At 41.5% G+C, this 27,382-nt stretch overlaps 1 protein-coding gene across 3 annotated transcripts in view; it reads right to left on the reverse strand.

Annotated features, from left to right (window-relative positions):
- LOC144693340 (cysteine-rich motor neuron 1 protein) overlaps positions 1-27,382 on the reverse strand; it is a 256,361-nt gene that overhangs the window by 70,456 nt on the left and 158,523 nt on the right. For 2 of the 3 annotated variants that reach the window (XM_078563159.1, XM_078563161.1), the window contains exons 3-4: positions 11,065-11,307; positions 2,157-2,339 (exon numbers count right to left, since the gene is read on the reverse strand). In XM_078563159.1, the coding sequence (XP_078419285.1) occupies positions 2,157-2,339; positions 11,065-11,307 (426 nt within the window). The remainder of the gene's footprint in view (positions 1-2,156; positions 2,340-11,064; positions 11,308-27,382) is intronic. The other variant, XM_078563160.1, reaches the window with a different exon arrangement.

Genomic DNA, 27,382 nt, shown 5'->3' on the forward strand with positions numbered 1-27,382 from the left:
GAAGATATGCTGGGAATATTCAGCAGGTCTGGCAGCATCTATGGAGGGAGGAACAGAGTTAACGTTTCAGGTCTGTGACCTTTCATCAGATTCTCTCTCCACATATGCTACTAGACCTGAGTATTTCCAGCATTTTCTGTTACATTGGAACAGATAGGAATAGAGTTGAAGTATAGTAGCACATAGATGGATCATGGACAAGAGGTGGTGAAGAGGAATGGTGTGATCAACGTTGATAACACAAGTATAAAAAAAGGCCAGGCTACAATTCAATCCATGACAGGAATACAGGAGATGGAACAATATCTCTTTGGCAATTAGGTTCCAGGATCTTAAACGTGGGGCAAGACAATCTCAATGACTAACCAGTCCTCAAGGTATCTTGCTATTATAATGACACCTTGGGCTTATTTACTGTACAAGACACAAGGCATCAATCGCTCATAAGGGATTGGGTAAACATGTTGTGGATTCATTTAAGACTAGGCACATGAGAACAGTTGTACCAAGCTCTAAGATATCAGGGCTGTGTGCACGCGCTTTGCTCAAAGCAAAAGTGAAACTATGACTGGATCACGTGACACATTTCCCTTCTCGATGTTATGTAGTATACCTTTAAGAGATATCAACAACACAAGGGAACTTTACAATTTTGTTACAGTAATATTGCAACTTGGCAACTGACTTTAACATTTAATGTGGACGTACAAAAATGAGCACAAATGATGATTTCTATTGACTTGAAGGGCATTCAGACACTGGCTGGTGGACCACCTACAGCCCATAAGCCCTAATCGGACCAGCCCACAAAGTCAAAGTGCTCTAGATACATCACTCCGTACTGCTCAATGGAAATGATTTAAGAGAAACTTTATTAATAAAATCCATTATTATTACCCGAAGGGAAAAAAACTGTTCGGACCAGTACTCTTATTTCCCAGTTTTTACTGGTGTTCCATTTTAAGGTATACAAGGTCAGTTCGGACCAGTACTTGTGTCCTAGTTTTTACTATTTTTCTGTTCTGGTTAGTGAGTTTAAAAATACTCCAAATAGCACACATACAGCTGAAATAGTGAAAAAAAAATCATTAACTGCTGTTGCATTCTTGCAATTGTGCATTACAGCACAAAGAGTCAATATGTTAACTGCACTTTAAGCAGCTGTGTTGCACGAGCTCAGTTAATCACTAAAGAGATGAAGAGTGAATTTACGTTCACTAAACCTGATAACATGACTGAAAACGAAACGGGCCTTTCAAAGAAATTAGAAGCCCATCAACTTATGGGGTAAATAACACAGAAACTTATAAAACCTGCGGTTGAAAAATCATTCATGCCCGTCATCTTAAAAGAGCTATATTAACAGCAGTTTCATGCTCGCAAGTCTGGACCATTTCATTAACGTCCGTATTTATATCGCCACAATAGGACAGAAACATTTGGCTATTTACTTTTCTACAAAGTGAGAGTTAAGTGAATGAAGTTTAGGTGCTACAAACACTGCCCCTAAACTGAATTTGAAATGTTAAAGACACAATGTTTAGGATAAACTCTGGTATTTATCCTTTTTCTGTAATGCCTACATCAACGTCAAAACATCAGGTCTTAGTTCTGTGGACGGAGATTTTGTTTAAAGTTTGCTTTGCAAACAGTTAGAAATGATCTTGTTCCAGTTAAAGGCTGAGGTGTAATCGCCACATAAATTCTAGCCGTCAGTGACATTGCTGTGGGGTAATCAGCTGGATTCAATACATTCCACGTGCCACAAATGTGGATGATCGTTTCGCAGGCACCAGCTTATTCTCTCTATTGTGTAAGCTTCCCACATTCCCACAGGAAAACACTGTCCTTCTAAACACAACACTGCTCCTTTCCTTTATCAACAAACATACAGTATGAAGGTCTCCCTCGTGGTTGTGCACCAGTTATGTATTACTGCAAAATTATTTCAAGTTACTTGGTGAATTTTACCATCTGCTCATTTTTGACAACTATTGCCAGTAGCCATGTCATTAAATCATTGCCGGAGCGAGACAATGATCATATATGAGCAATGTAATCTCAATGCAACATACACAGTGCGTTATTGCTTTTTCTTTTAAGCTGGAGGCACATGTTTATAATCCAGACCTTCACTCTAGTCAGTGGAAACTTACCCTGACAAACTGGACAGCACTCTCCCTCAGGGATGTAATAGTTTTCACATTTCAGCTCTCCACATTCTGCTTTCGAACATAACGAGATCCCACCTCGACATCGACAGAACCAGCAAGCCTCCATGCGATACACCTCTCCATCTGTATACTCGGTGCCATTGTATACACATTTGCGAGTGGCTTCTGAGAGAAAAAGAACAAGGATATTTGAATGATAAGGGCACACCTGTAAAAAATTTCCTCAAGTACGATCTCCTGGATATTAGGATTTAATTTGAAATGCAGTATTTGGCCAACAGAGGTCTCCATTACAGTATAACATACAGACTGCAGTATTTCTTTGACATGTTCATTGTGCAGTGTCCCTGTATAAAGCACTACTCTGTACTGGCAGCTTATTGCTGCTATGTGTGCAGTTTAAACAGGCAAATCATACGAGAAACTTTTCTGAAATTCCAACCAACTTAGAAACATGCGCCACCAACGTAAATATTAAAATATTTGGTGTCCAAAAATGGTTTTGCTGTAAAAAGAAAGAAAAGGCAGATCTGCATTCATATAGCGCCTCCCATGACCACTGGACATCTCAAAGTGCTTTACAGCCAATGAAGTGGGGAATGCACTTCAATGAACCGCTTCTTGAAGTAGTCGCTGTAGCGATTCAGGTAATGCAGCAGCCAATTTGCGCACAGCAAACTCCCACAAATCAGCAACATGATAATGGCTCAATAATGTTGATTGAGGGATAGACGTTGGCCAGGGCACTAGGGATAACTCCCCTGCTCTTCTTCAAAAGAGTGCTATGCCCTTACAGGCAGATGGCACCTCCGTTTAATGTCTCATCCAAAAGTCAGCACGCTGACAGTACAGCGATCTCTACGTATCGCACTGGAGCATCAGCCTTGATTTTTGCGCTCAAGTCCTGGTGTGATTTGTACCTGGAGGCTCAGGGGGGGAGTGTGCTACCAGCTGACGCTAAATAATATAGCTCACTGATTTCTGGTGCAGTGCAAACATTTAATGAATGATATGGAACTCGAGATCCAAGCACATTTAAGCAACCTAAACTTAACCGTCGGGAATTGACCTGCGTAATTTTCTCAGTTCATACAGTTCCACCTTGTTGAAGTTTGGTTTTTTGGCAGATACAATGAAGGTTTACAATATTCACACCCAGGTGCAAGTGATGGGCTGGGCTGAGCTGAGAAGGTGTTGCCTTACCACATCTTACAACTGGTTTTTATTAGCTTTTAGAACAAATTCAATTCCTGCAATTATACTGCCGATAAATAAATTTAAGCCGTCTCTAAATACCAAAGCAAAGGGGTGGCCTATTCATCTCTGCAAAGCAAATTTACTGTCAATCAGCTATCTACATCTGGTCTCAAAAGGCAAGGCTGTACTTCATAACCTACTCATCAAATGTGAAAAATGGGACATTGGTAATGCCCCACCCTGAAGCCCACCCCCCTAACTCTCTGGAACTGTACTTCAGACTTCCAACAATAGTTGGATTCCTTCTTAGGCGTGCTTTATACAGCAATAGTACTGGAAACCCACACAGGTCAACCCGTACCTGTGGAGAAAAGATAACACAGCACTTCACTCAATCAATTTCTGTTTCAGACTGCCAGCATTTGCAGATTCTCGATTTTCCATTGAAAATAATTATAGCAACAGCTGTTGCACTTTGAGTGAAGGGCTTCAATAAATAAAATCCATTTTTTAGAAATTAGATGTTATATTGTAGTCATTGAGCCCCGTGAATTGAATAGAGACCCAATGCTGCTGCATATCCCCGGTTCTTTACGTGCAGCCAAAGATGAGCCGCTTACAAACGGCACAAATAGAAGATTACAAATATTCCAAGTGCTGACTCGTGCACTCTGAAGAAATGCGATGAAAAATTAAAAGGTTGTGGGGCGTTTAATCTTGGTGTGCAAATTCCAGGCAGTTCTCAGGAATGGAAAATTCACAATTCTTTTGAACTGCGTAATTCTGCGCAAAATGTTTGGTGAACCCGTCAATCTGCTCTATTCAGTTTTTTTCTCACCGCATTCGTGGCAATGAAAGCTTTTTGTGGATGAGTGCCTGAGCTACGCCGAGTGAAAACCACCTTCTCCAAAACCAGTGGCGTTTGATGTCAGCTTGCTGTCAGAGCATTCATGTGGATTTAATCTGTAGTGGGCTCAAAAAGGGCAACACAAAAGGTTTCAGCGCTGGTCAGAAAAGAACAGCAGACATTTATTATCAAAACACTGATCCCTTTCCTGTCAGCCACAATTAAGCTAGGACCAAGCGCTGAAGGGAATTATTTTTCACCCTTCGGATGGAACAAAAATTTAAAACCTTTCCCAACATTGAACTGTTGAACTTTACAGCTCAGGCATGTGACCAGAAAAAAAAACCTGTTTAACTTTGCACTTTATTTCAAGATATTTTACTGCCTAAGCAGTTTTACAGTGACTGGCCTAATAAAGCTTAGCAAGTCAATACATTTATATCCACAGAAAAGAAAACATAAATGGGGTTGCTATCACATAGCCCTAATTAATTACTTTGATCTTCAGTCTTGTATGCTATATTCTGGTGTTTGTTCTTTCGCTCCTACAATTAATGAATCCCTCACGATCCAGTGTTCAAAAACACCTGCAGCTTCTCCACAATTGCGTGGGCCTTCCAGAATGTCTGTCTCGAAGACTAAATTTGCCTGACCACCCCCCACCACCAACCCTTTTCACAGCCACATATCTGAACGCTTTCCTCCTGTTCCAACTCAATCCACGTGGACTCCAGTCGAGTTTCCTCCCTGCCTCGTTTTAGGATTCATTTATGATCGCCAATATGGGAGTGATATTTCACCCGTGCATTCTGAGCCATTTACAAACTCTACGCGGTGCTTCACGCGCGCTCTCAATCTCAGATTTCAGCAGCATCAGCTCGGTCCCCACCGTTGCCGTCTTGCTCTCGAGTTCCGCATCGTCCTTCAGCTAATCAAACCGAAATCAACTTTATTTCTTCCTTTCAAAAAAATCAATGGCGCAAGTTCTGCAGAGAAACAAGACAGGTCTGCACAGGCTTGCAAATATAAACATCAACAACGGGAAACCACATCCCCCCCCGATGTAAAACATGATGATACTCAAACTTTTGATCCCGAGCGTCCAATCTAAAAATCAATTGCTGATCTCGTTCCAACGTCCAGAAAGCAGCAGAGTGGGAGATGTCATCATCCCAGGAAAAAGCCAGGAGGCGACGGGTAATTTTAGCGTCTTCTGCTATTGGCCCGAGGGTGAACTCAAAGATTGAGCAGTCTGAAGTTAGTGTTCTACCTGTTCATGTAGAAGTCACAGTAATATTAACCTAACTGGTCTCAGGTTCGTTTAAGATGTCAGAGTTCAACTCTACCAGCCAACAAAGTGACATACGAACATACAGACAGACATACGAATTAGGAGGGGGAGGCCAGTCAGCCCCTCGAGCCTGCTCTGCTATTTGATAAGATCATGGCTGATTTGATTGTAATCTCATCCCCACATTCCTATCTTACTCATGACAGCCTTTTACCCCAATGGTAATCAAGAATCTTACATGGCTTGAAATGAATTAAAAGGTTTACATTAAATGAATTAAAAGGTTTACATTATCTTAGTAATGAGTGAACTCAACATATATCCACCACTATATCATGGAACTAAGACAATCTTATGTTAGATTCAATTTAGAAACTCGCTACTGAAGTATTTGCCGGCAGGTTCAAAAATTCACATTTCTTGCTATTTTTAAAAAAAAGTTTTAGTTCCCCTCTAGCCACTTCTGATTTTCTTATACTCGGTTGCGCTATTATTCATGTAAGATTTGTATGCTAAATCAGCCTCGTAAACTGATCTTTATTTAAAATCAAGCTAGCCTATATTTGATGCAGAGACCTCAGTATCAAGTTTCTATACTGAATCCCATGTTTTTTTTGAGTGCTGTGCACTTGGCGTTCATGGTCCAGGAAATAGAATTGCATGTTTTCCAGTCTTCTTTGCAAAGCTTTATAAAGCTCCCACCTGCTTCAGATGAGTGGCCTTCCAACCACTAGCTCAGGCCTAGTCGGAAATGGAGCAGGGTGCCAAACCGTGAACAACAGGTGCAGACAGGTCATATTTGTCCACGCAACATGTTGTAGAGATGATAACAAAATGCAGGCAGAGGCAATGCAGGACAAGGGCATGGAGAAGGATGATTACAAAGTCTGCTCTGGTGGATTCTGCATGTATATAATACCCGTTGCATTTTCCCTGGACAACAACCTGCAAGATTGTGAACTTCTGTAGAGAGAGAGACAGGTCCAGCACCAACCCTCTTAGGTTGCGAGGCTGGAGCTCAATTGACGGAAGAGGGAAATTATGCTTGATGTTCACGTTTCTGCATTGCAACTTGATGAAAAAAAGTATTTTTTAAAGCATGCACCAAAGACAGCTCAGGACATAGAAAGAATATTCTTACAATGAAACTGTAGGAGAAAATCTGGAGTACTGCAAAAATACAATTATAGATTAAAATAAGTAATTGCTTTCATGTCAAATTTTGAATCAAAATCTAGTCTTGGTTTCATTACAAATATTCTTGTTTCACAAATGCAAGTAGTCTCACTGTATCAGCTTCCTTAGATAACCATACTTCACTTATAACTGGTGCACCCTAAGATATGTCATTAAGCTTGCTGATCAACCCTACTTGTAAGGACGTGAGCTGATCAGTTCAGAATTCAGTTTTAAAAAAGTAGTTTTTGTCCTCCAAATCCAGAACTCAAATCCACGTTCTTCCCAGCCCACATTGGGATAAATGCTGGCAATGGACTCAGAGACTATTTGTATATTGCACTGAACAAATCAACAAAATGCCAACTTAGGGTGGTCCAACCTTTCGGAGGACAAACCAGAAAAAACATACAAACACATATGAATTAGGAGCAGGAGTGGTCCACTCGGCCCCTCGAGCCAGCTCTGCCATCCAGTAAGATCCTGGCTGATCTGATTTTTCCACATTCCCGCCTACCCCCTTTAACCTTTCACCCCCTTACTTATCAAGAGTCTGCCTTAAAAATATTTAAAGGCTCTGCTTCCTTCACCTTTTCAGTAAGAGAGTTCCAAAAACTCTCAACCCTCAGAAAATTTCGCCTCAGTTCTTAAATGGGCGACCCCTTATTTTTAAACAGTGACCCCTGGTTCTAGAATCTCCCACAAAAGGAAACATCCTTTCCACATTCACTCTGTCAAGACCCTCAGGATCTTATATGTTTTAATCGAGTCACCTCTTACTGTTTTAAACTCCAGTGGAGACAAGCCTAGACTGTCCAACCTTTCCTCATAAGACAACCTGCCCATTCCAGGTATTAGTCTGGTAAACCTCTCCTGAACTGCTTCCAATGCATTTACATCTTTCCTTAAATAAGGAGACCAATACTGTACACAGTACTCCAGATGTGGTCTCACCAATGCCCTTTACATCTGAAGCATAACCTCCCTACTTATGTATTCAATTCCTCTTGTAATAAACAATAACATTCTATTTGCTTTCTTCACTACTTTCAATATTTGCATACTAACCTTTTGTGATTCATGCACAAATTGAAATAAGATATAACACTGATACTTTCACTGTGGTTATAAGTTTTGTGCAAGAAATATTGGTGATTATTCCATCATGTAAATGGTTCCCACATTTTTACTTCAAATTTGGTCTACATCTTGCTTGCTCTCACATTCCTGCTCTCCTGGTCTCATTCAGTCCTCTCATCCTTTTGCTCCTCATACATCTCTCATTACCTTAGGTCATTCATTCACCCTATTTCTATCTCTTTTATTCCCATTTTCCCATCTTGTCTCACAACACCTTCAGATATTTTATTCTGTCTTCCTTCTGTCTGAAAATTACAAAGATAAGTAGACATGAGAGGTCATTTCAATACTTGCCCCTTGTCAGCATTTTACACCGACAGTCTGGGTCCGGTGGATAATGGATTATGGCTCCAGTTCTCCCCTCAGCCCTAATATCTTTGATCGCCATCTTTGTTTACAGTGTGCCTGTGTGACTACTCCTTTTCATATGCCAAGGCCAATGTACCCTTTAATTTTCTTTCGAAGCAAGTGGGTGATTTAATTAAGTGCATGGCCCCTTTAATTTTATTTTTACTTGGCCGTACATGCTGGGCAACTTAAAGGTGTTGACTTGTGTGCAACTGAGCAGCTTAAAGGGAGTTTTAGTTTAGGTTATTCTTCAGTTGTCAGCTGTTAGTTTCTACATTGATTAGAGGCAGAAGCCCTCAACTCACTTAAAATGTGTCAGGATATGCACCTCCAGCATCGTAACCTGCATTTGACTTGGCTAGCTCATCCTTTCACAAAAAAAACCCCAAAACACCACCACCTCCCCAGGGTAGCTTCTTCTGAAGTGACTTCAGAGTTTTTGCCTCACAACCGAACCCAACACAAAGAACCTTCCCAGTTATGAATCTCACAGGTAAAAAAAAATGCTTCTCAGCATAATCAACTTGCCATTTACCAATTTATACTTGCGTCTCCTTGTCCTTCAGTTATGGTTTAACATGGATATACCTACATGCATATGCAATGTTCTACGTTATGCTGCTGGCAGCTTTCCATCTTGTAAGACAATGGTTTGTGCTGCGGTGGTCAACTCTGCATCAAACATTGCCTAGTATGGCTCAGGAGCCCCACTCTGGTATAGCAATCTCCGTCACATTTGCTGCAGAGGAAGACAGTGGGCTGAGAAGGTGCAGGATTCACTGGCCTCTGATTTCATAGAATCATAGAAAGCTTACAGCACAAAAAGAGGCCATTTGGCCCATTGTGTACGTGCCAGCAGAAAAACAAGCCATCCGGCCTAATCCCACTTTCCAGCATTTGGCCCACAGCCCTGCAGGTTACGACACTGGAGATGCATATCCAGACACCTTTTAAATAAGTTGAGGGTTTCTGCCCAATGACCCTTTCAGGCAGTGAGTTCCAAACCCCCACCACCCTCAAAAGTGTTTCCTCATCTCCCCTCTAATCTTTCTACCAATCACTTTAAATCCATGCCCCCTAATCACTGACCTCTCTGCTAAAGTAAATAGGCCCTTCCCATTCACTCTGTCTTGGCCTCTCACAATTTTGTATATCTCAATCAAATCTCCCCTCAGCCTCCTCTGTTCCAAGGAGGACAACCCAAACCTATCCAATCTTTCCTCACAGCTGCAATTTTCCAGTCCTGGCAACATCCTTGGAAATCTCCTCTGTACCCTCTCTTTCTGTAATGAGGTGACCAGAACTGCACACAGTACTCAAGTTGTGGTCTAACTAATGCAGTCCCAGCATAACTCTGGGCCCTCCTCTCAGCCAGCTGAGCTTTTCGATTCCGCTCACCTCTCCCTATGTCCTTTCAGTCAGGCTCCGATAAAAAATCTTCTATTTACTTGTACCTGTGTTTTCTGCATTCATTGCACAATATTTCATACAAAGTACATTGTTAAAAATAGATCTTTGCACAGCTCTCACTTCACTGCTTATAGTGGACATATTGGTGTGATCATGATTTGTCTGCTACACGCATTGGACAATTTACAAGGTCAAAAAGTTCTGACACTAGTAAAATCTTGAAATGGACAAAAAAAAATCCTTCAAGAGATCCTGTAGAGTGTCATTGATGTTTCACATAGAAACGGCATCGCTAATTTAACCTGTACTGCTCATTCATTCCAACTTTCTCCTCAGGATGACTGCCTGCAAATGAACAGTGGAGACAATAGTAGCAGCAGAGGAACTTGAACTTGACTTAGGCTTGGCAGAGGTAGCAGGTGAGAAAAACCAAAAGTCTATTATTGAAGATATTGTCATGTAATTTACTAGATACACCTTAATGAGGGGCGAACTGTGTACTGAATAATTGCTTCTGCTTGAAATTACCTGCATCTTTAAAATGCTCTAAGTGACGGTCATCAACAGAAATGGCAACGGCAATCAGTTTGTGCTATTTTCCTGATTTAAATGCACAGTTAAGTAATGGCCACTGTATTCATGTATACTACAATGCAACAATGGTATCCAATACAACGTGATTCTTTATCACTCAACAGAACTTTGATCTAATAATAGCGACAATGAATCTTCTCCAGTGTGGTATGGTTCTAGATGAATTTAGAGCTACCATTTCAAAACAGCCAACTGTGTTTTTTGACAACTCACTCCAACACTCATGTCAATGATTTACATCTCCTTAAACTGGTCATGGATTAGCTTAGCGAATTAGCCAACTAGGTGCATCAGTAAATTTTCTGTATTCCAACAATGCTTTCGATCTTGCATTATGCTGTAACATTGGATAACTGCAACTAAGCAAGGAAGCTGTGAGTGGGTTTGGATGATATCAAATATTGAGAGTTCAAAAAGATGTTAAAGCCAAAGCAAGATACTGTGGTTACCAGAAATCTGAAATAAAAACATTAAATTTGGAAATACTAGGTGGGTCAGGCAGCATCTATGTATAGAGAGTCAGGAATAAAAAGAATAAAAATGACCTTTTGCCAGAATATTAATATAGTACTAAAACCTTTTGATGTCTATCCTTGTTTATTAGCTAAGGAAAGCATCAAGTTATTCGAGATCTTATTGGGTGCTGTGATGGAAGAGTTAGGGTATGAGAGGGATAAACTTCAAAGGGCTGAATGGCTTTCTCTTCCTTTTGTTTTTTTTTTAAATACACACCAGGTGTGCAGCAAAGTGGGAAACCGGGTGCTTACTATTTAGTGTTGCTGCCTTAAAATACATTATGTCTTTTTTATAAACTACTATGAACAGATTTTAACTGTATTAAAATGAAATGTACAAAAGCCAAACCTTCTAGATCTTTAAAGCAATACCTGGTCTGCACTCATACACATCACAACACTCTCCTGGTATTCCTGTTCCTTCGGAAAGCAGAACTCGTTGATGAGCGAAAGGGCAATTCTCCTCTTTGCAGGCTTCCTTGTTACACTGGCAGGCACTTGGTGTTGGGCAGCACTTGCCTGGTGGCGTGTATCCTTTGATAAGTACTGAATCCTCAGGGCAAAGAGATTCAAATTGTACCGGGCAGCGCTCATTGGAGCAATCCAATGTGTCCCCTGAATAGAGGGAGAGGGACAATGTAAGAAGTTGTATTCTATTGAATTGCTAAGGAACTGCAGTACAATACATCATTTTCAACTACAGACTAAAATACATTTCATTAATTAAGATTGTGGCAAACTGCCAACTCGGATAAAAAGACAATACATCAGTAATGTATACAGCCTTTCCCATTTTGAGGACGACTACTACATGAACAGTTGAAAATATGATACTCCTTCCTCCATTTTCGCAACATATAAGGCTTGCGCCGGACTTCTGAAGGGCAGACAATATCAACTCAGCATGTTAACAGACCAGCTTTACGTTTTTAGAATGAAGGGTGCATATACATCTGTCTCATCCCTGAAACTCACTGTACCACATTGAAGTGATGTTCAAGATTATGACAATCTTAATGAACGTTAAATTATGCAGATGAATTGATTTTAAAAAAATGCTATTTGATAACTTTAATAACTTGTGGACTTTGGAAAAGAATGGTTGTGACACTGTCTTTACATAGTACTGGACACTATGTTGGGAGGATTTATCACACCACTTGTCTAGTATCCAACAAGTTGCTTCAACTACAAAATGTATTGGGATTTGTCCCAACGCGAACTTCATTTCTTAATCACCGTCTCCATCTTTCTCCCTGACTGATGTCCGAGCCAGACTGTACACAGCCGTGGCATCCTGTATCTCCCAGCTGAATGTCTGACTCCATAAGCGCTCCATTACTGAGCACAACTAACTTACACTTCTGTAATGTTTTCCATTTCTGCTCCACCTCAGGTTAAATGCTGCTGAAACCCTCATTCATGCTTTTGTTCCCGTTAGACTCACCTATTCCAAAGCCTGACCAGCCTCCCACTTTGCACCCTCCGGAAACTTAAGCTCATCCCAAACTTTGTTGACTGTACCCTAACTTGTACCAATTCCTGTTCGACTGTCACTGGCCTACATTGGCTCCCAGTTTGGCACTGCCTAGATTTTTAATTTATATCCTGGTTTTCAAATCCCTCCATGACCTTCTTGTCTATGTAACCTCTGTCAGCCCTACAACCCTCTGAAATTTCAGTGTATCTTCCAATTCCTTTTGCGTATCTCCAATCGATTCAACTTGGCCAACAATGCCTTCAGCTGCCTAGGCCCTAAGCTCTGGAATTTGCTCCCTGAACCTCTTCACCTCTCCCTTTCATCCTTTAAGATGTTCTTCAGCACTATCTTTTACACCTGTCCTAACACATTCTTCTGTGCCTTGGTTAAAAGTGCTATATAAGAGCAGGTTGTTGTTGAGAGTTACATGTTTTGAGTTTAGAAGCTGAAATTTTGTTCCAAATGTTAGTGAGGTTTGTGTTAATTTAGAAGATTTCACTGCCGGTAGACGAGAAACGTTTCCACTTTTGCACCCAAGTGCCACCACTCCCAGATAACTTGTATTTATAGAATATCTTTATAGTAGGAAAACGAGCTAACTTGCTTTAGAGGAGTGTAATCAGACAAAATTCAACACTGAGCTTAAGGAGGAGATGTTAAGAGGGGTGGCTCAAAGAGCTAGGTCTTAAATGAAAGAGAGGGTGGAGGTATGACGCACTGCTTGGCTACAGTGTAAAACTAGATCCATTGTTAAACTGCGCTTTTTCTCCCATGTAAATGCACACCAACAACACAATTTCCATTCCCCAACAGTCATTGGAGTGAAACAGCCAACTTCTGCCAAGTTTTGTGCTTTTCATTCGTGCTTCCTTGGAAATTGACAACTCGATCTTATCCATAAACATCAGAGGGAGGAGGCTTTCATTCCAAGAGTCTGGGCAGGACTTAAATCTAAATGTTAGTTCAGGAAGGAAAGTATTCAAACTCAACTCTCTCGCTGATTATTAGCTTAATCAATTGGTTTTTGGGTAACGCAGTGGAATCAGGTTATACATAATGTAAAGTACAAGTTCCTTATAACCAGATCTGGTGCAATCTTGGGATATTCAGAATGAAAACAGTCACAAATAATCTGCGAAGTAATGAAAAACACCACAACATTTTTCCCTGCATTAGATTCACATGTACATATAATTGCACTGGAAATAATTTTACGCAATATGCTACAGGAAAAATTAAGGAGCTCGTTCAGTTATGTTAAAAAAAGCATAATATAATGTTGCCCTAATCCAATTTGGACAATTGCTTTGCTTAATTAATTAACTGAAGCAGCAATAAGAACCTATTTCATTGGCCATGTGGAACTAATACTGTGCACAGAACCCTTTGTGCAATTGTGTAAAAAGGCCAGCGCACTATTCCGGATTTCTCTAATTTGCCGAGACACAAGTTCAAATAAGGAGAAAGTTAGAGAGCGCACATTCTTTGGAAGATTTGCATCTTAAATCCATTTGAATCTGAACTCTAGCAACTATGCCTTAAAGGAACACTCCTACAAGAGCTGCAACATTTTGTGACAAAGTTGTTGAATGGCATTGCTTTTGCAAACCTGCTCAATTAATGTTAACTGGTTGCTTCTCTGGACCTTAATAGTCTGCTAGCTGTCAATGAAGTGGCCAAATCAAATAATGTAAAATTCTGCTCCTGCAAAAAAAAAAGCCTTTACAAGTCCGGTAACGTACAAGCACTGTATCTGTCTACATGAAGCAGTCACGGTCAAGTAACCGGTGCATTTGAAGTATATACATGCAATTCCACCTCTCCATCCCATCCTTTTCTTTCTCATTGTACAATCTCAGTGCTGACCATATTAAAATTGCAGCTGTGCCAGAAATTAGTCTTCTGTTGCCTGCAGCATGAGGTTAACAATGTCTTTCAGCTATAAAAGAAAGACAGAAAGGAAGACTTTGCATTTATGTAAGCACCTTTCACAACTGAGGACATCACAAAGTGCTTGCCAATCAAGTACTTTCAAGTGTAGTCACTATTGTAATGTGGGAAACACAGCAGCCAACTTGCACAGAGCAGAATCCCACAAAGAGCAACGAGATAACAATGTGTTTTAGCGATGTTGGTTGAAGGTTAAATACTGATTTAGACACCATGGAATCTTTTACATCTTTCTAAGAGTGCAGGCTGGGCCTCAGCTCAACATCGCATCCAAAAAAAAGAAATTCCGGCAGTGCAGCATGCCCTCAGTACTGTACTGTGGTGTCGTGTCAGCCCAAATTAGAAGTTCAATGGCACAAATGCAAGTGCGAGGACAAAGAGAAAGCAAACAGGCAGCCTAGCAAGAGCTTTATTGGTTTGACTCTCAGTGGACAACTTAACCAACTGCAATAGCTTGAGTCAAATGGCTCAATTCAGCATGGAATATTCCTCACCTGCCTGGATGAGTGCAGTTCCAACAACACTCAAGAGGCTCAACACCATCCAGGACAAAGCAGCCTGCTTATTTGACACCCCATCCACCACCTTAAACATTCACTCCCTCCACTACCGAAGCACAGTGGCAGCAGTGTGTACCATCTACAAGGTGCACTGCAGCAACTCACCAAGGCTCCTTCAACAGCACCTTCCAAACCCGTGACTTCTATTACCTTGAAGGACAAGGGGCAGCAGATGCATGGGAACACCGCCACTTGCAAGTTGCCCTCCATGCCACACACCATCCTGACTTGGAACAATGTTGCCATTCCTTCAGTATCGCTGGGTCAAAATCCTGGAACTCCCTTCCTAGCAGCACTGTGGGTGTACCTTACACCAAATGGACTGCAGTGGTTCAAGAAGGCAGCTCACCACCACCTTCTCAAGGGCAATTGGGGATGGGCAATAAATGCTGGCCCAGCCAGTGAAGTCCACATCCTGTGGAAAAAAAGGTGTGCGCATCCCCAATTCCGCACTCACCAACAGTCCCATACCCTGCCTTCCCTTTGCCACTGACCATCACAATCAAAAACAAGCACCATCACAAAATAAACATTCCAAACCAAATTTATAAATCAAAGCACTCCATACTGCATACAGACTTTGACTAATCACCTCTGTGTATTGCTGCTTCTCACTACAATATAGTTTCAATATTTACTATGCAATATAACTTTATCACAATATTCCAATGCCTAAAAAAACTCTCAAAAAACATGAAGATAGAGTGGGGTAATAGGCAAGTAGGCAAAAGGACAAGACTGAAGTCAGTGTGCAAGAGGTTACTGATTCACTTTGAGCCTATTACACACTCCTGCCCAGGCAATTTCACCTGCTCACAGTAGACTTCCTTTAGCAACAAAATAAACATAACTCCTTCCACGATTCCAAACCCTTTTTGTAATATAATTATGGATGACATCTCATCCATCCAGAATGACACACAACCATACATATTAGGTGCAGGTGTAAACTATTTGACCCCTCGAGCCTGCTCCGCCATTTGTTAACATCGCCTACATTATACCAATGGCTACAACTCAAATGTAATGAATTGGCTGTAAGATGACTTGGGACATTGTGAAAGGTGCAATATAAAAATTTCTTTCATTACGCCTGCATGCAGTAAGAAGAGTGACTGCAGCAATGATGAAATTAGAGGCCCAATACCAATTCCCTAAGGATAATTAATCACAGTGCAATCAACTGATGTTAGGAAAGTGGATACAAAGAAATCACTATATTTACAAAACAATTTAACTCTGTAGCTAATACAACCTTATCATTCTGACTTCTCTGGCACCAACCCACAATATACTATAAATGGCACTTTCCCCCTTTTACGCTAATGACGATTCCAAAATGTCAATCTGACATCTACCATCAGCTCAGAAGAGATGTAGATTGAATTGTTAATCTGAATTTTTCAAAGAATGATACATGGAACAAAAATTCAGGATGGCTTTAACTCAAAAACTGGATTTTCCCCCTTTCCTTAGAAGCTGTCATACAAATCGTGTTGTACAATGTGAAGTTACAGCATATCTTGGGTGAGCCTCGGATGGAGTAGAGATTTGTAAAACCTTTCTTTAAGCAATCTCCTAGTGACAAGTCGGGATTTCATTCCCAGCTTTTGCAAGAGTAATAAAGCAGTTGATTGTGAGTCAACACCCTGTTTTTGCATCACTTATGGTTTTCCTTTTTTGACGCTTATTTTGATGAGGCTCAAGACTTTCAAGCCTCTCATACATCAACACAGCATGTCATCAGACCTGTGCCTACCTCCTTTAGGGCATAACGAAAATTTAGACTGCTATTTATATGCTGGTTTAAATTCAAAGGAGAATTTTGAGAAGTGTACACTATTTAATTGTGTAGTACTAAGCCTTAAAAGTGACCCCTACCCCCCAAAAAAACCCTCATCATCCCTGCACGCCCATCCCCCTCACCCCAGCATCCAATTAGCTCTGAAATGATTACAGGAATTTGACTTACCATTTTTCAAGCAGACACTCAACCAAAAGCTCATGACAACAATTGTGAATAGGAACGGCTGCCTCTGACCTTCAGGCAGCTTTGTGGTTTCCTGGTGGGCTTTGGGAAAAGAAAATCGGAACCACGAAGCTGCTCGAAAGTGAGAAGCAGCACCTCACAACTCAGTGAAATTGACTGACATACCAGCTTAGAACCGTCAATTGGAACCGTCAGGCTGGTGGTCCTGATTTTTTTTTTTAAAAAGTCGGTCTTTCAGATCTACAGCTCCAGCTGCTCAGGCTGGATGACGAGATATTCCATTTACAGCACCGAGCCCGGGCCCACTCTGGCCCGGGGCCCTCTAGCCTTGGGGCCCCAGTGTTTGACACCGTCCGTACCGTACCTCCTCTCTCGGGCCCTGCCCAGTGTTCCTGTGCAGAGCTATCCCAGAGTTTGCAGCATGGCTGGTGGAAGGTTCCCGACTTCCAGCGGAGGCAACTGCAAACGTCTTGCAGGATAACCTTGAGTAGGTCTGGTCCTAGAAACTCCAGCTGTGGACTGCATCATCTCAGCATGGGTGGCAGCAGTTTGGGCTGTCTGGCAGACAACAGCAAGGGTACAGGTGGAGTGGCAATGGTGAGAGGATGAATGCGGTGTTCCTGAGATACGAGAGGAGATTCGAGTTCCATGGAGTCATTGCCACTCCTTGACATCGCGTGCAGGATTTCTGGCAGGCTTCTGAACACACCAAGCATTTGTGTATGGATAGTCACCAACCTTCTTCTGTAGCCTGCACCAAAGTGCTTAACTGAGTCCACTGAAGTGGAACTCATGTATGACTCACCTCTGGGAGCTAGCATTGTGCTACCCTTGCCTCTTTCCTGGCTGCGGGCCAGTTGTGCTCAATGTCTCACAACATGCATATCCTTCCTCTAAGTTGTGAGCGTGAGATCGAGAGATGGCTGTCAATGTTATGTTAATTGTATTGTTAAAGTTAAGGATAAACAGCTGAAGGGTATTGTCTGATTCGGTATCTGGAGCACATATAAAGAGGGACTGCTGCGACACCGGTTTAGTCAGTAGAAGGCAGACATGTGTAATGTTGCATTCAGTAAATAAAGCAACTATCAAGAAAAGGACGTGTGTCTAGTTTCATACTTCACCGCCTGGCTTGGGATCCATTGATCAATTGCATTTCTGCATCATCACTCTCTTCTTGCTCTTGTTCCACTGCCTGGCCAAGTTGCAGCTTTTGGATATCTGGATGGACAAAGGCACAATAGTAGGGCTCTGGGTGAAGATATGGGAAAGCTAGGCTCTATGTGCAATGCATTAGCACTGTAAAAGAGGAGAGTTGGGGCAGGACAAAGGAACAAGATTGAAAGAGCTGGGTGTGATGAGATTAGTGAAGTGAAAATAATTCAGGGACATGGTTAAATAATCGGAACCTTTTTCACAAGGCACAAGTCAGGAGTGTGATGGAATGCTCCCCACTTGCCTGGATGAGTGCAGCTCCCACAACACTCATGAAGCTTGACACCGTCCAGGACAAAGCAGCCCGCTTGATTGGCACCCCATCCACAAACATTCATTCCCTCCACCGCCGACGCGGCAGTATGTACCATCAACAAGATGCACTGCAGGAATTCACCAAGGCTCCTTAGGCAGCACCTTCCAAATCCACAACCACTGCCATCTAGAAGGACAAGGGCAGCAGATATATGGGAACACCACCACCACCTGGAAGTTCCCCTTCAAGTCACACCACCCTGACTTGGAAACATATCGCCGTTCCTTCATTGTCACTGGGTCAAAACCCTGGAACTCCCTCCCTAACAGCACTGTGGGTGTACCTACACCACATGGACTGCAGCGGTTCAAGAAGGCAGCTCACCACCACCTTCTCAAGGGCAACTAGGGATGAGCAATAAATGCTGGCCCAGCCAGCGAAGCCCACATCCCGTGAATGAGTTAAAAAAAATGCACTTTTGGCCATGTACCAGAGTCACACAGTTTGAATATAATCAGGACAAAAACACAATTCACAATAAATTACCGATTGAATTGAACGAGCGCCTGGAGTTAATGTGACTGCAGTGGATATTATTAATACCAACATGTAAAATTTAACTCATGCTGGAATCTATAAACAGAATGAAATTATTTTGAACCAGTAAAACAATCACTGCCTGTCCCAGAACCAGACATGCAACTGGCCATGGCTAGGTTACAAAACCGAAGGCCTTGTTTGTACTTAAACTGCTGCAGAATTACTGCTGGGCAGCAAAAATAGAAGTTAGGTTAAAAAGGTATCAAAATCAGGTTTAACTCAACAATTTTGACAGGGAGTTGGTTAAGGCTGACATTTTGTCAGACCTTTAAAATGTAGGGAGGGTTGTGACTGGGAAGGGGGGAGTGGGGGGAGAGAAATTTGTTTGAGTAGTGCCGCTTCGAGCATTCACCATTGATATCACTGATGAGCATTGGGCAGGCTGCGGCCAGTGGCACTTTCTGCCTCCCCCACTGCCCCCTCCCCAAGTAACCAATGTAGTTTAAGGAGCTACAGGAATTAATTTCTCCCTCATCATATTAAATTTCATTCATTCTTGTCTGAATCATGCTGGAGTCTTGTTGTCGGTTATTTTGATAATTCAGCCTGGTTAAAGGGGGAAGACAGTAGCGATGTGGCAATGTCACTGGACTAGTAATCCAGGGAACCAGGCTAACCCTCTGGGGACATGGGTTCAAATCCCCCCCATGGCAGCAATTAATTAAACCTGGAATTGAGAGATGGTAATTTAAAGTCTCAGTTATGGTGACAATGAAACTATCATCGATTGTCATAAAAGCCCATTTGGTTCACTAATGCTTTTTAGGGAAGGAAAACCGCCATCCTTACCTGGTCTGGCCTACAAGTGGTTCCAGGTGCTCAGTAATGTGGTTGATGTGTAGCCGCCCTCTGAAATGGCCCAGCAAGCCACTCAGTTCAAGGGCAATAGGGGGCGGGCAACAATTGCTGGCCTTGCCAGGGATGCCCACATCCCATCAAAGAATTAAAATAAAATCAGGGCCAATGACAGAATCTCATTGAAGGTAATGGAAAACATATGCAGCACTTTTCCCAGGACAATAATTTCCAGAACGGAATTTAAATTATTACATTTAAATTCTGCCTGGATAGCTGCTTGTTATAGTCAGTGTCGGCAGAGGTGCTTAATGGACAGTGGCAGCACTCTGCAGTGGAGCCCACCTATTATCAGGCCAAAATTTAGAATCAGCAGGCGTTAAGTAGGTTTAGAAAAGCAAGTGGCAAGGAGGCAAAAGCTTTGACTGTATCATGGCAGAAAAGGAACAGGGTTCCAGAACTATTGCATGTACATTAAGAAAATTTAGCCAAGGCAATGAAAGAGAGAGATAATTCCGATAAAGAAGATAGATGCACAACAGGGTAAGGAAAGTACAAAATAATTTCAGTGCCTATCAAGGCGCGTGTGGAAATTGTTTTGGAGAGGCCAGGTTTTAAAACTTGCCATGTGTTATTTTTGTCCAAGGAAGTCAGCCAACCCACCCATCAACTTTAATAAGTGGAATGATTACACAAATTAAATACAGGCATGGATAAGTTGTGACTACTGGAGTCTATACAACACTTATCTCATAACCAACTACAAGTAATGCACTGCAGACATTTACTGAGCAGAATGAAGTAAGTTACAGGATACTGTCACAATCAGCAAGAGATTGGATAACTAAATTATCCTGCATTTTCATGAGTCATTTTACAATATTTCTTTAGATAAATTATAATAAGCTCAAGTGCGATCTGGCTCCCAACTGAAAACTACAAGAAAACCTATTAAACGCCATCTCCATCAAGTTGAAATAATGGAATGGCATAATGCCAGGATCGTTTGAGAAAACGTGCTGCCAATGGTGAGAAAAAGTTATCCAAATACCTTGAAATGATCTAAATTCAGCTAGGGAGCATACATTATATACTGAAATGTACAATTTTCCAAATGGATTAGATCCACAGAGCCCATGCTGGCTGATTTTATGATTACAAAGCTTACGGCCACATGCCACACACAAATGGGGCAAATGTTAAGTAAACTTCTAAAAACTTTCAGCAAATTAACTTGCTTCAAAGTAAAACCTCATGCCTTTTCAACAACATCCAAGTACCATTAAACATGTTCATCTTATTCCCCTCCTCGCCTCTCCAAATGAACACTGTATCCAATTCACCAAATTAACACTACAGGTTCAATGTCTCAAATCCGGCTATCCAAAAACCAGCCATGTCTGAAAACCTGACATTTTTTAGAGCTGCAAAAATCATAACCGTCAAGCTAAACAAACTCATTCCCCTTCATAGCAGTATCAACAATCCCTGCTGAGATGAATCAATTAATGAGGTTTGGCACTCAGCCAAGCATGCATAATGAGATTCTATTGCACAGCTGTGGAAATAAAACCTCCAGAGGTGAATACATTAAGTCATTGAAAGAGTTCAGCTATCTGTTCAAGCTTTAACGTAGAGGAACTGACATCAGAGTTGTCAATCAATGAAAAGATTGGGCAACTGACACAGTGAAATCTGAATACCAATATTGCTTAATGCAGAAGAGCACTTTATCCAGCACATAATATACTTTAATGCATCTGAACACTTTCACAATGCTGATCAATTTAATAATCAATTACCTTTTAAGAACATATCATCAATCATTGCATTAAAAACATAATTAACTTATCATACAGCATTACATTATGACATGTTATGACGGAATCTGCAGTTCAAAGTTTGTATATTTCGAGATGGACCCTAACTGAAAAGAGAAACTGAAAACAGAAACAGAGAAGGAATCTGACACTCCCAGTTTCTACAGAAATGAAAACTAAAACAGAGATCAGAAACCAAAACTTCTAGAGAGACTGAAACTGGTTCAAACATATAAAAGGGCCTAGATCAATCAAAGCTTAGCAGAAGTTGAAGAGTCCAGTGGTGTAGCACAGGCAGGCTGAAGAAAACAGAGGCTAGATGCAGAAGCTGAGAATAAGTTGCTGCAGCTGTTTCTGTTACTTGAAGATAACATTGGTGGATCTACATCATCCAGACTGAGTTGAGGAGGTTCTGCAAACATGGGTGGTGAAGACTGTGCCTGTGGAATTCGGGTTGGTTCTGCGCTCTCAGCTGGGGATCAGACTGCTCCAAGATGGAGGGGAGATGAAATTCTTTGTGAGGAAGACAGAGTTTTAGCTTTATGACTAAGTTTGATGACCTATATGCTGGCTAGGCTACTGAAATAATTCTTAAGATTTGTCTTAGTTGTATCTACCATTTAATGTGTAATTTATAGTTCATAATCAACTGCAATTTGCCTGTTAATTCATGTTTAATAATGTTGACTTTGGTTTTTTGAGAATAGATGATTAACTAAGATTGTATTTCATGTTTGCTTTGTTTGACTCTTGTATAGTAAAAATTCTTCTGTTTTAAAACATGGAATCTTGTGGTTTCATGCTTTTAGTAAATAACTGAATTTTGGATTTGTTCTGCTTTTACAAGTTGTTACTGGTCTTGACCGAGATTGTAACAATGTGAAAATGTCAACACCTTTTGAACTTACCTGTCAAACTTTTCCCGACTCCAGATTAGAGCTCCCCATGGGTCACAACATCTCTAGGCTGCCTTCAGAAGCTGGCTCGACTTCATCAAGACTGAAGGGGGGTTGGGGGTTTGAAATGCTCATCCCGCAATGGAGCTGGCAAGGGCTGCGTGTGGGCTTGCAGCCTGCCCCATTTCCCGCGCCGCTAAAAATTCCTGATGATGGGAATGGGAGCAGGGTTTCTGCATATGGGACCCACTCATCTCTTTTTCCACCTACCCAATGCGGTTTTGCCCTGCTTCAGGATGGGAAAATCCAGCACTACATTTCTTCACTGCCCTCTTTCTCCCCAAAAATATTCTTCTTCCATCCCTCAGAATAGGCATCCAAAGCCAATACCTGAACATAGGAACATAGGGCTTAGCGGCAGGAGTGGGCCATACAATACGATCATGGCTGATCTGGTTATGGTCTCAGTTCCACTTTTCTATCTGTCCCCCATAACCCCCGACTCCCTTGTCTATCAAAAATCTATCTAACTAACCTTGAATAAATTCAATGACCCAGCCTCCATGCTTTCTGGGGAAGAGAATTCCACATACTAACGCCCCTCAGAGAAAAAAATTCTCCTCCTCTCCTTCTTAAACAGGAGGCCTCTTATTCTTACACTGTGCCCCATAGCTCTCGTCTTCCCCACAAGAGGAAACATCCTCCAGGTATCTAGCCTATCATGGCCCTCAGGATCTTACATGTTTCAATAAGATCACCTCTCATTCTTCTCAATCCCAATGGGTATAGGCACAACCTGTTCAAATTTTCTTCATAGGATAACTCTTCATTCCAAGAATGAGTTGAGTGAATCTTCTCTGTGCTGCTTCTGATGCAATTATATCATTTTTCAAATAAGGACACCAAAACTGTACACAGTATTCCCAATGTGGTCTTCATCAATGCCCTGTACAGTTGCAGTAAAACACCCCTATTTTTATATTCCATTCCCCTTGCAATAAATGCCAACATTCCATTTGCCTCCCTAACCACTTGCTGCACCCGCACACTAACTTTTTGTGATTCAAGTACCAGGACACCCAGGTCCCTTATACCACCGAGTTCTGCAATCTCTCTCCATTTAAATAATTTGCTGCTTTTCTATTCTTCCTGCCAAAGTGGACAAGTTCACATTTTCCCACATTATACCCCATCTGCCAAATCTTTGCCCACTCACTTATCTATCTATCACCTATCTATATCCCTTTGCAGACTCTCTGCCTCCTCTTGACAACTTATTTTCCCACTATCTTGGTGTCATTAGAAGTGTTCGAGTTTTAAAAAAAAATTTCCCTTACTCTCCATGGCGTCCTTGTCTCACTCATTATCCCTGACAAGATTCTAAGTGGCACCTAGTTTGTTGTTCTCTTCAGTTGGTCACTAGGAGACACTCTGCAGCAGCTTGATGGAAGTGAGAATCTTCTAAGTACAGTACTTACTTTTTTTTTGCAATATTGGAGGCCAAGGGCTCATCCTATACAAAATAATGGAGACAGAGCCTTGCCTTGCTGTACATGTTCAAGCTCTACTGAGCTGCACGATAATAAATATCTTCCACTGAATGGACTTCCTTTTAAGTCTATTTCACAGGCTAATGGTTATCATAGACACACTCTATCAACCAGACAATTAAAAAAAAAATAGCTATACAGGACAAATTTCTAATAACTTAAAACAAAAGCTGCAACTTAAAGGCAAAGGATGCCTTTTGTCCATAAGGAAAAAAATGCCCAATACTGCAAATATTTAGCTATTTGGCATGTGGCATTTCACTTGGATGTGTTTAATGTAGAACTCTGGAGCCAAACAGATGTGGGTTTGGAAAATGGAGAAGTGACAAAAGGTTCAAAAGGTAGGTCATGAGAATTTAACCTACATTCATTGAAGATCACACTATTTATTTGCAGTGTGGCATATAGGGTCTTACATACACACAAGGCAATTTCTTTACGAACGTCAAATTCCTCTAGCAGGTGCAGCATAGCAATGGGATGACTAGTGCCAGTGCACAGAATAGTTTAGTAGTTTCCACGATTATTTAACAAGCTGAGGGAAAAATTAAAAGTTTTTCTTTTCCTCTCCCTTTATCGTTTCAGCTTGGATGAAGCTCCCCTGGGAAGCTGTTGTCAGAGTCCTGCTGCTCTCCCCCCCCACCCACGCCACTCCCCTCACCCGGCCCCCGCCACCTCTCGCCAGTTCCCAGCTCATCTTCCATGACAGCTGCTAATCACATGCTGTGTCTATATGTCTTTGCAGTTCCCAGTTATTTGGGCATATTAATTGTAGGGGTACAAAGTGCTCCAATTAAATTGCATGCTGAACTTCCAAGAGCGAGCAAATTGTCTGGGACAGGGGCATATTAGCCATTTACCAAGGAATATTTAAGTTTTGAAAAAAGATAAAAAGAACCATTTTGCGTGATTTAGGGTTTTTAATAAGTACAATTTATGAAAAAAACGTTCCCCTGGCTTGTAACTTTGACATGACATCCACCAACTAGCAAACACGCTTCAGTGTACAAACTGCTGTTGCTTGCATATGCCATACAATGTGCCCATTGATAAATCCCCTGCTTTGGCTAACATTATGCATGAATGTGTAAAGCATCTGTACTGAATGCTAGCCAAGGCAGACCGTGCTTTCTTTACTGAGTTGGTCATCACCCGAACTCGATTCAAGGTATTCATAAACTGAATTCCCAGGGGCACTGTAATAAGCTGTAGCTTCAGTAATACAGTAAAGGGACGTGAACTTATTGCAATTTTAACAGCGATACAGGGGAAGTGCTGGTTTTGAGAGTTGGCTCACTTTCATTACGTAGCCACTTCTAATTTAAAAAAAAATGCTTAGGCATTGACTTCACCCATAAAATAGAAGAGGAAGAGATTTCTAAGGAACAATGAAAATTGACTGCCCTCCTAACAAATTTTCATCAGGCTGCTGGACACCGTTTCGGCAGCGACACTTCCAAGTTGTGCTCCCAAGCTCTAACAACCTGTTCCTCAAATCCCAAATAGCTGAGACCTCATTGTGCTTATTATTTGTTGCATTAGAGCTGTTTGAATTATGTGGCCCTGGGAGGTTTGGGAGGGGCTATTTTTCAGGTTTTTTAAAAAAAAAGTTATACAGCACAGAAACAGGCCCTTCGGCCCATCGTGTCCATGCTGGCCGTCAAGCACCCATCTACTCTAATCCCATCTTCCAGCACTTGGCCCGTAGCCCTGTATGCTATGGAACAAGATACCGTAGATCGTGGCGTATAAGACGACCCCATTTTTTTTGCACCAAAAATCATGATTTTGCCTACACTTGACATGTGAGTCAACCCCACCCCACCTTTTCAGTAACAAAATGAGATACTCATTAGTAGTCAGCCTCAATTTTTCACTTCAGAAATGCATGTTTTACTTGGAACGTGGAATCAAGCCAGCGATACGGGCCATGTCGTGAAGATGAGGCATGGGAGTTTACAATACGCCCACAAGAGCAGACCACACATGGCATGGTGAGTGATAAACAGAAATGGGTCCTCCAGCAAAAGGAAAGTAGTACAAAGCTGTTTTCAAGCTAAAAGTCGTAACATTTATAAATGCATCAACTAACTGTACTGCAGCAAGGGAATCCAGTGGCAGTGATAAACAGGTGCGAGATTGGAAGGAGGAGGAATCCACCCTGAAGATGATGTCCGAGACCAAATGCGCCACAAGAACAGGCCTGATCCTGAGAAGCATGTATCGGAATGGGTCCTTGAAAATCATCGGAATGGTTATATCGTCACCAGAAATACATTTACGTGTGGATTTAAGTGGGCCAAATCAAACCCCGAGTCCAACAAAGATTGCAGGCCAACAGCTAGTTGGTGTAGCCACTTTATGGAGCAAAACAGTCTAGTGTTGCAGCAGAAGACTAAGATCGCTCAGAGACAACCAAAAGGCTATAATGCCATAATGACCAGTTTCTAGCAATTCATCATCAGACAGTGGCAAAAACAAGAATACCCATTATTCCACATTGGCAACATTGATGAAACACCCACAAATTTCAATATGCTCAGCAACCAAACATATACGTCCTCCAACTTTACACACTCGACTCTCCACTGTCACTGTTCCTCGACTCTAGCACCTTACACATTTCCCTTTCTTTGTTCCAACAGTAGTATGTGTCTGTGCCTGACTAGAATTTCCTATCTGCCTCTAGCACTTACCATAACAACCAACCTCTTCGCCATGTTTTCAGTTACCCTGTCTAATGTCTCGTCTTTTGACTTGGCATGCATTTCTTTATGCCTCCGTCAAACACCTGGGGGTGTTTTTCTGAATTAAAATGCATGTAAGTGCAAGCTGTTGTTTCCTGAAACCAAACAGTGTCTGAATACAACATCAAGAATGGCTCTATTTATTTGTGCTTTATTGTATCTTGAACGAGGAAATTGGGTTGAGTGGAACCACTTAAAACAACCCAGGCCTCTATCCTCACACTAGAAGAAAACCATAGTTATAAGCCTACCAGGACTTTTTTTCTGATATGTAACAATCCATTATGCCATTGACTCAACGTTTAATTACAGGATGATGGGCAGAGGCTACTTTGGAAACTTGATTCCCTTCAAACCATGTGGATGACCATTCCATACTGATGTGTCACTCAGGATGAGGTTACATTGCAATGTAAGGAAATTAAAATTTGTATAAGATGACCTTCTGGAAGATTCTTCACATCTCATTTGTTTGCAAACTAAGCATTCATTTGAGAAATACTGCCACTATTTGGGTTAGTGCACACCCTGAGCACTGGTGTAAAAGTAATAATGTAACTGTACCCTTAGTCTTGTGTGTATGTTGGCTTTGAGGTTGGTGAAAGTTACCTCCACGTCTTTGTTTATCTGAGGTTATGGCCATTGATGTTTCAACTCTTCTTTTCCCCCAGATTGGTTAAAATGCCTTCTGAAATGCTAACCTCTCTTTTAGATACTGACTGGCCTGCATATTTCCGGCATTTTGTTCTTAGCTCAGAATAGTAATGTAAATAATTAGATTCTGCACTTTTCATATCATTCCTGTTTGGAACTTTTCCCATTAATTTTGGG

Source organism: Cetorhinus maximus, chromosome 18, assembly GCF_964194155.1.
Source record: "Cetorhinus maximus chromosome 18, sCetMax3.hap1.1, whole genome shotgun sequence".
Classification (NCBI taxonomy): domain Eukaryota; kingdom Metazoa; phylum Chordata; class Chondrichthyes; order Lamniformes; family Cetorhinidae; genus Cetorhinus; species Cetorhinus maximus.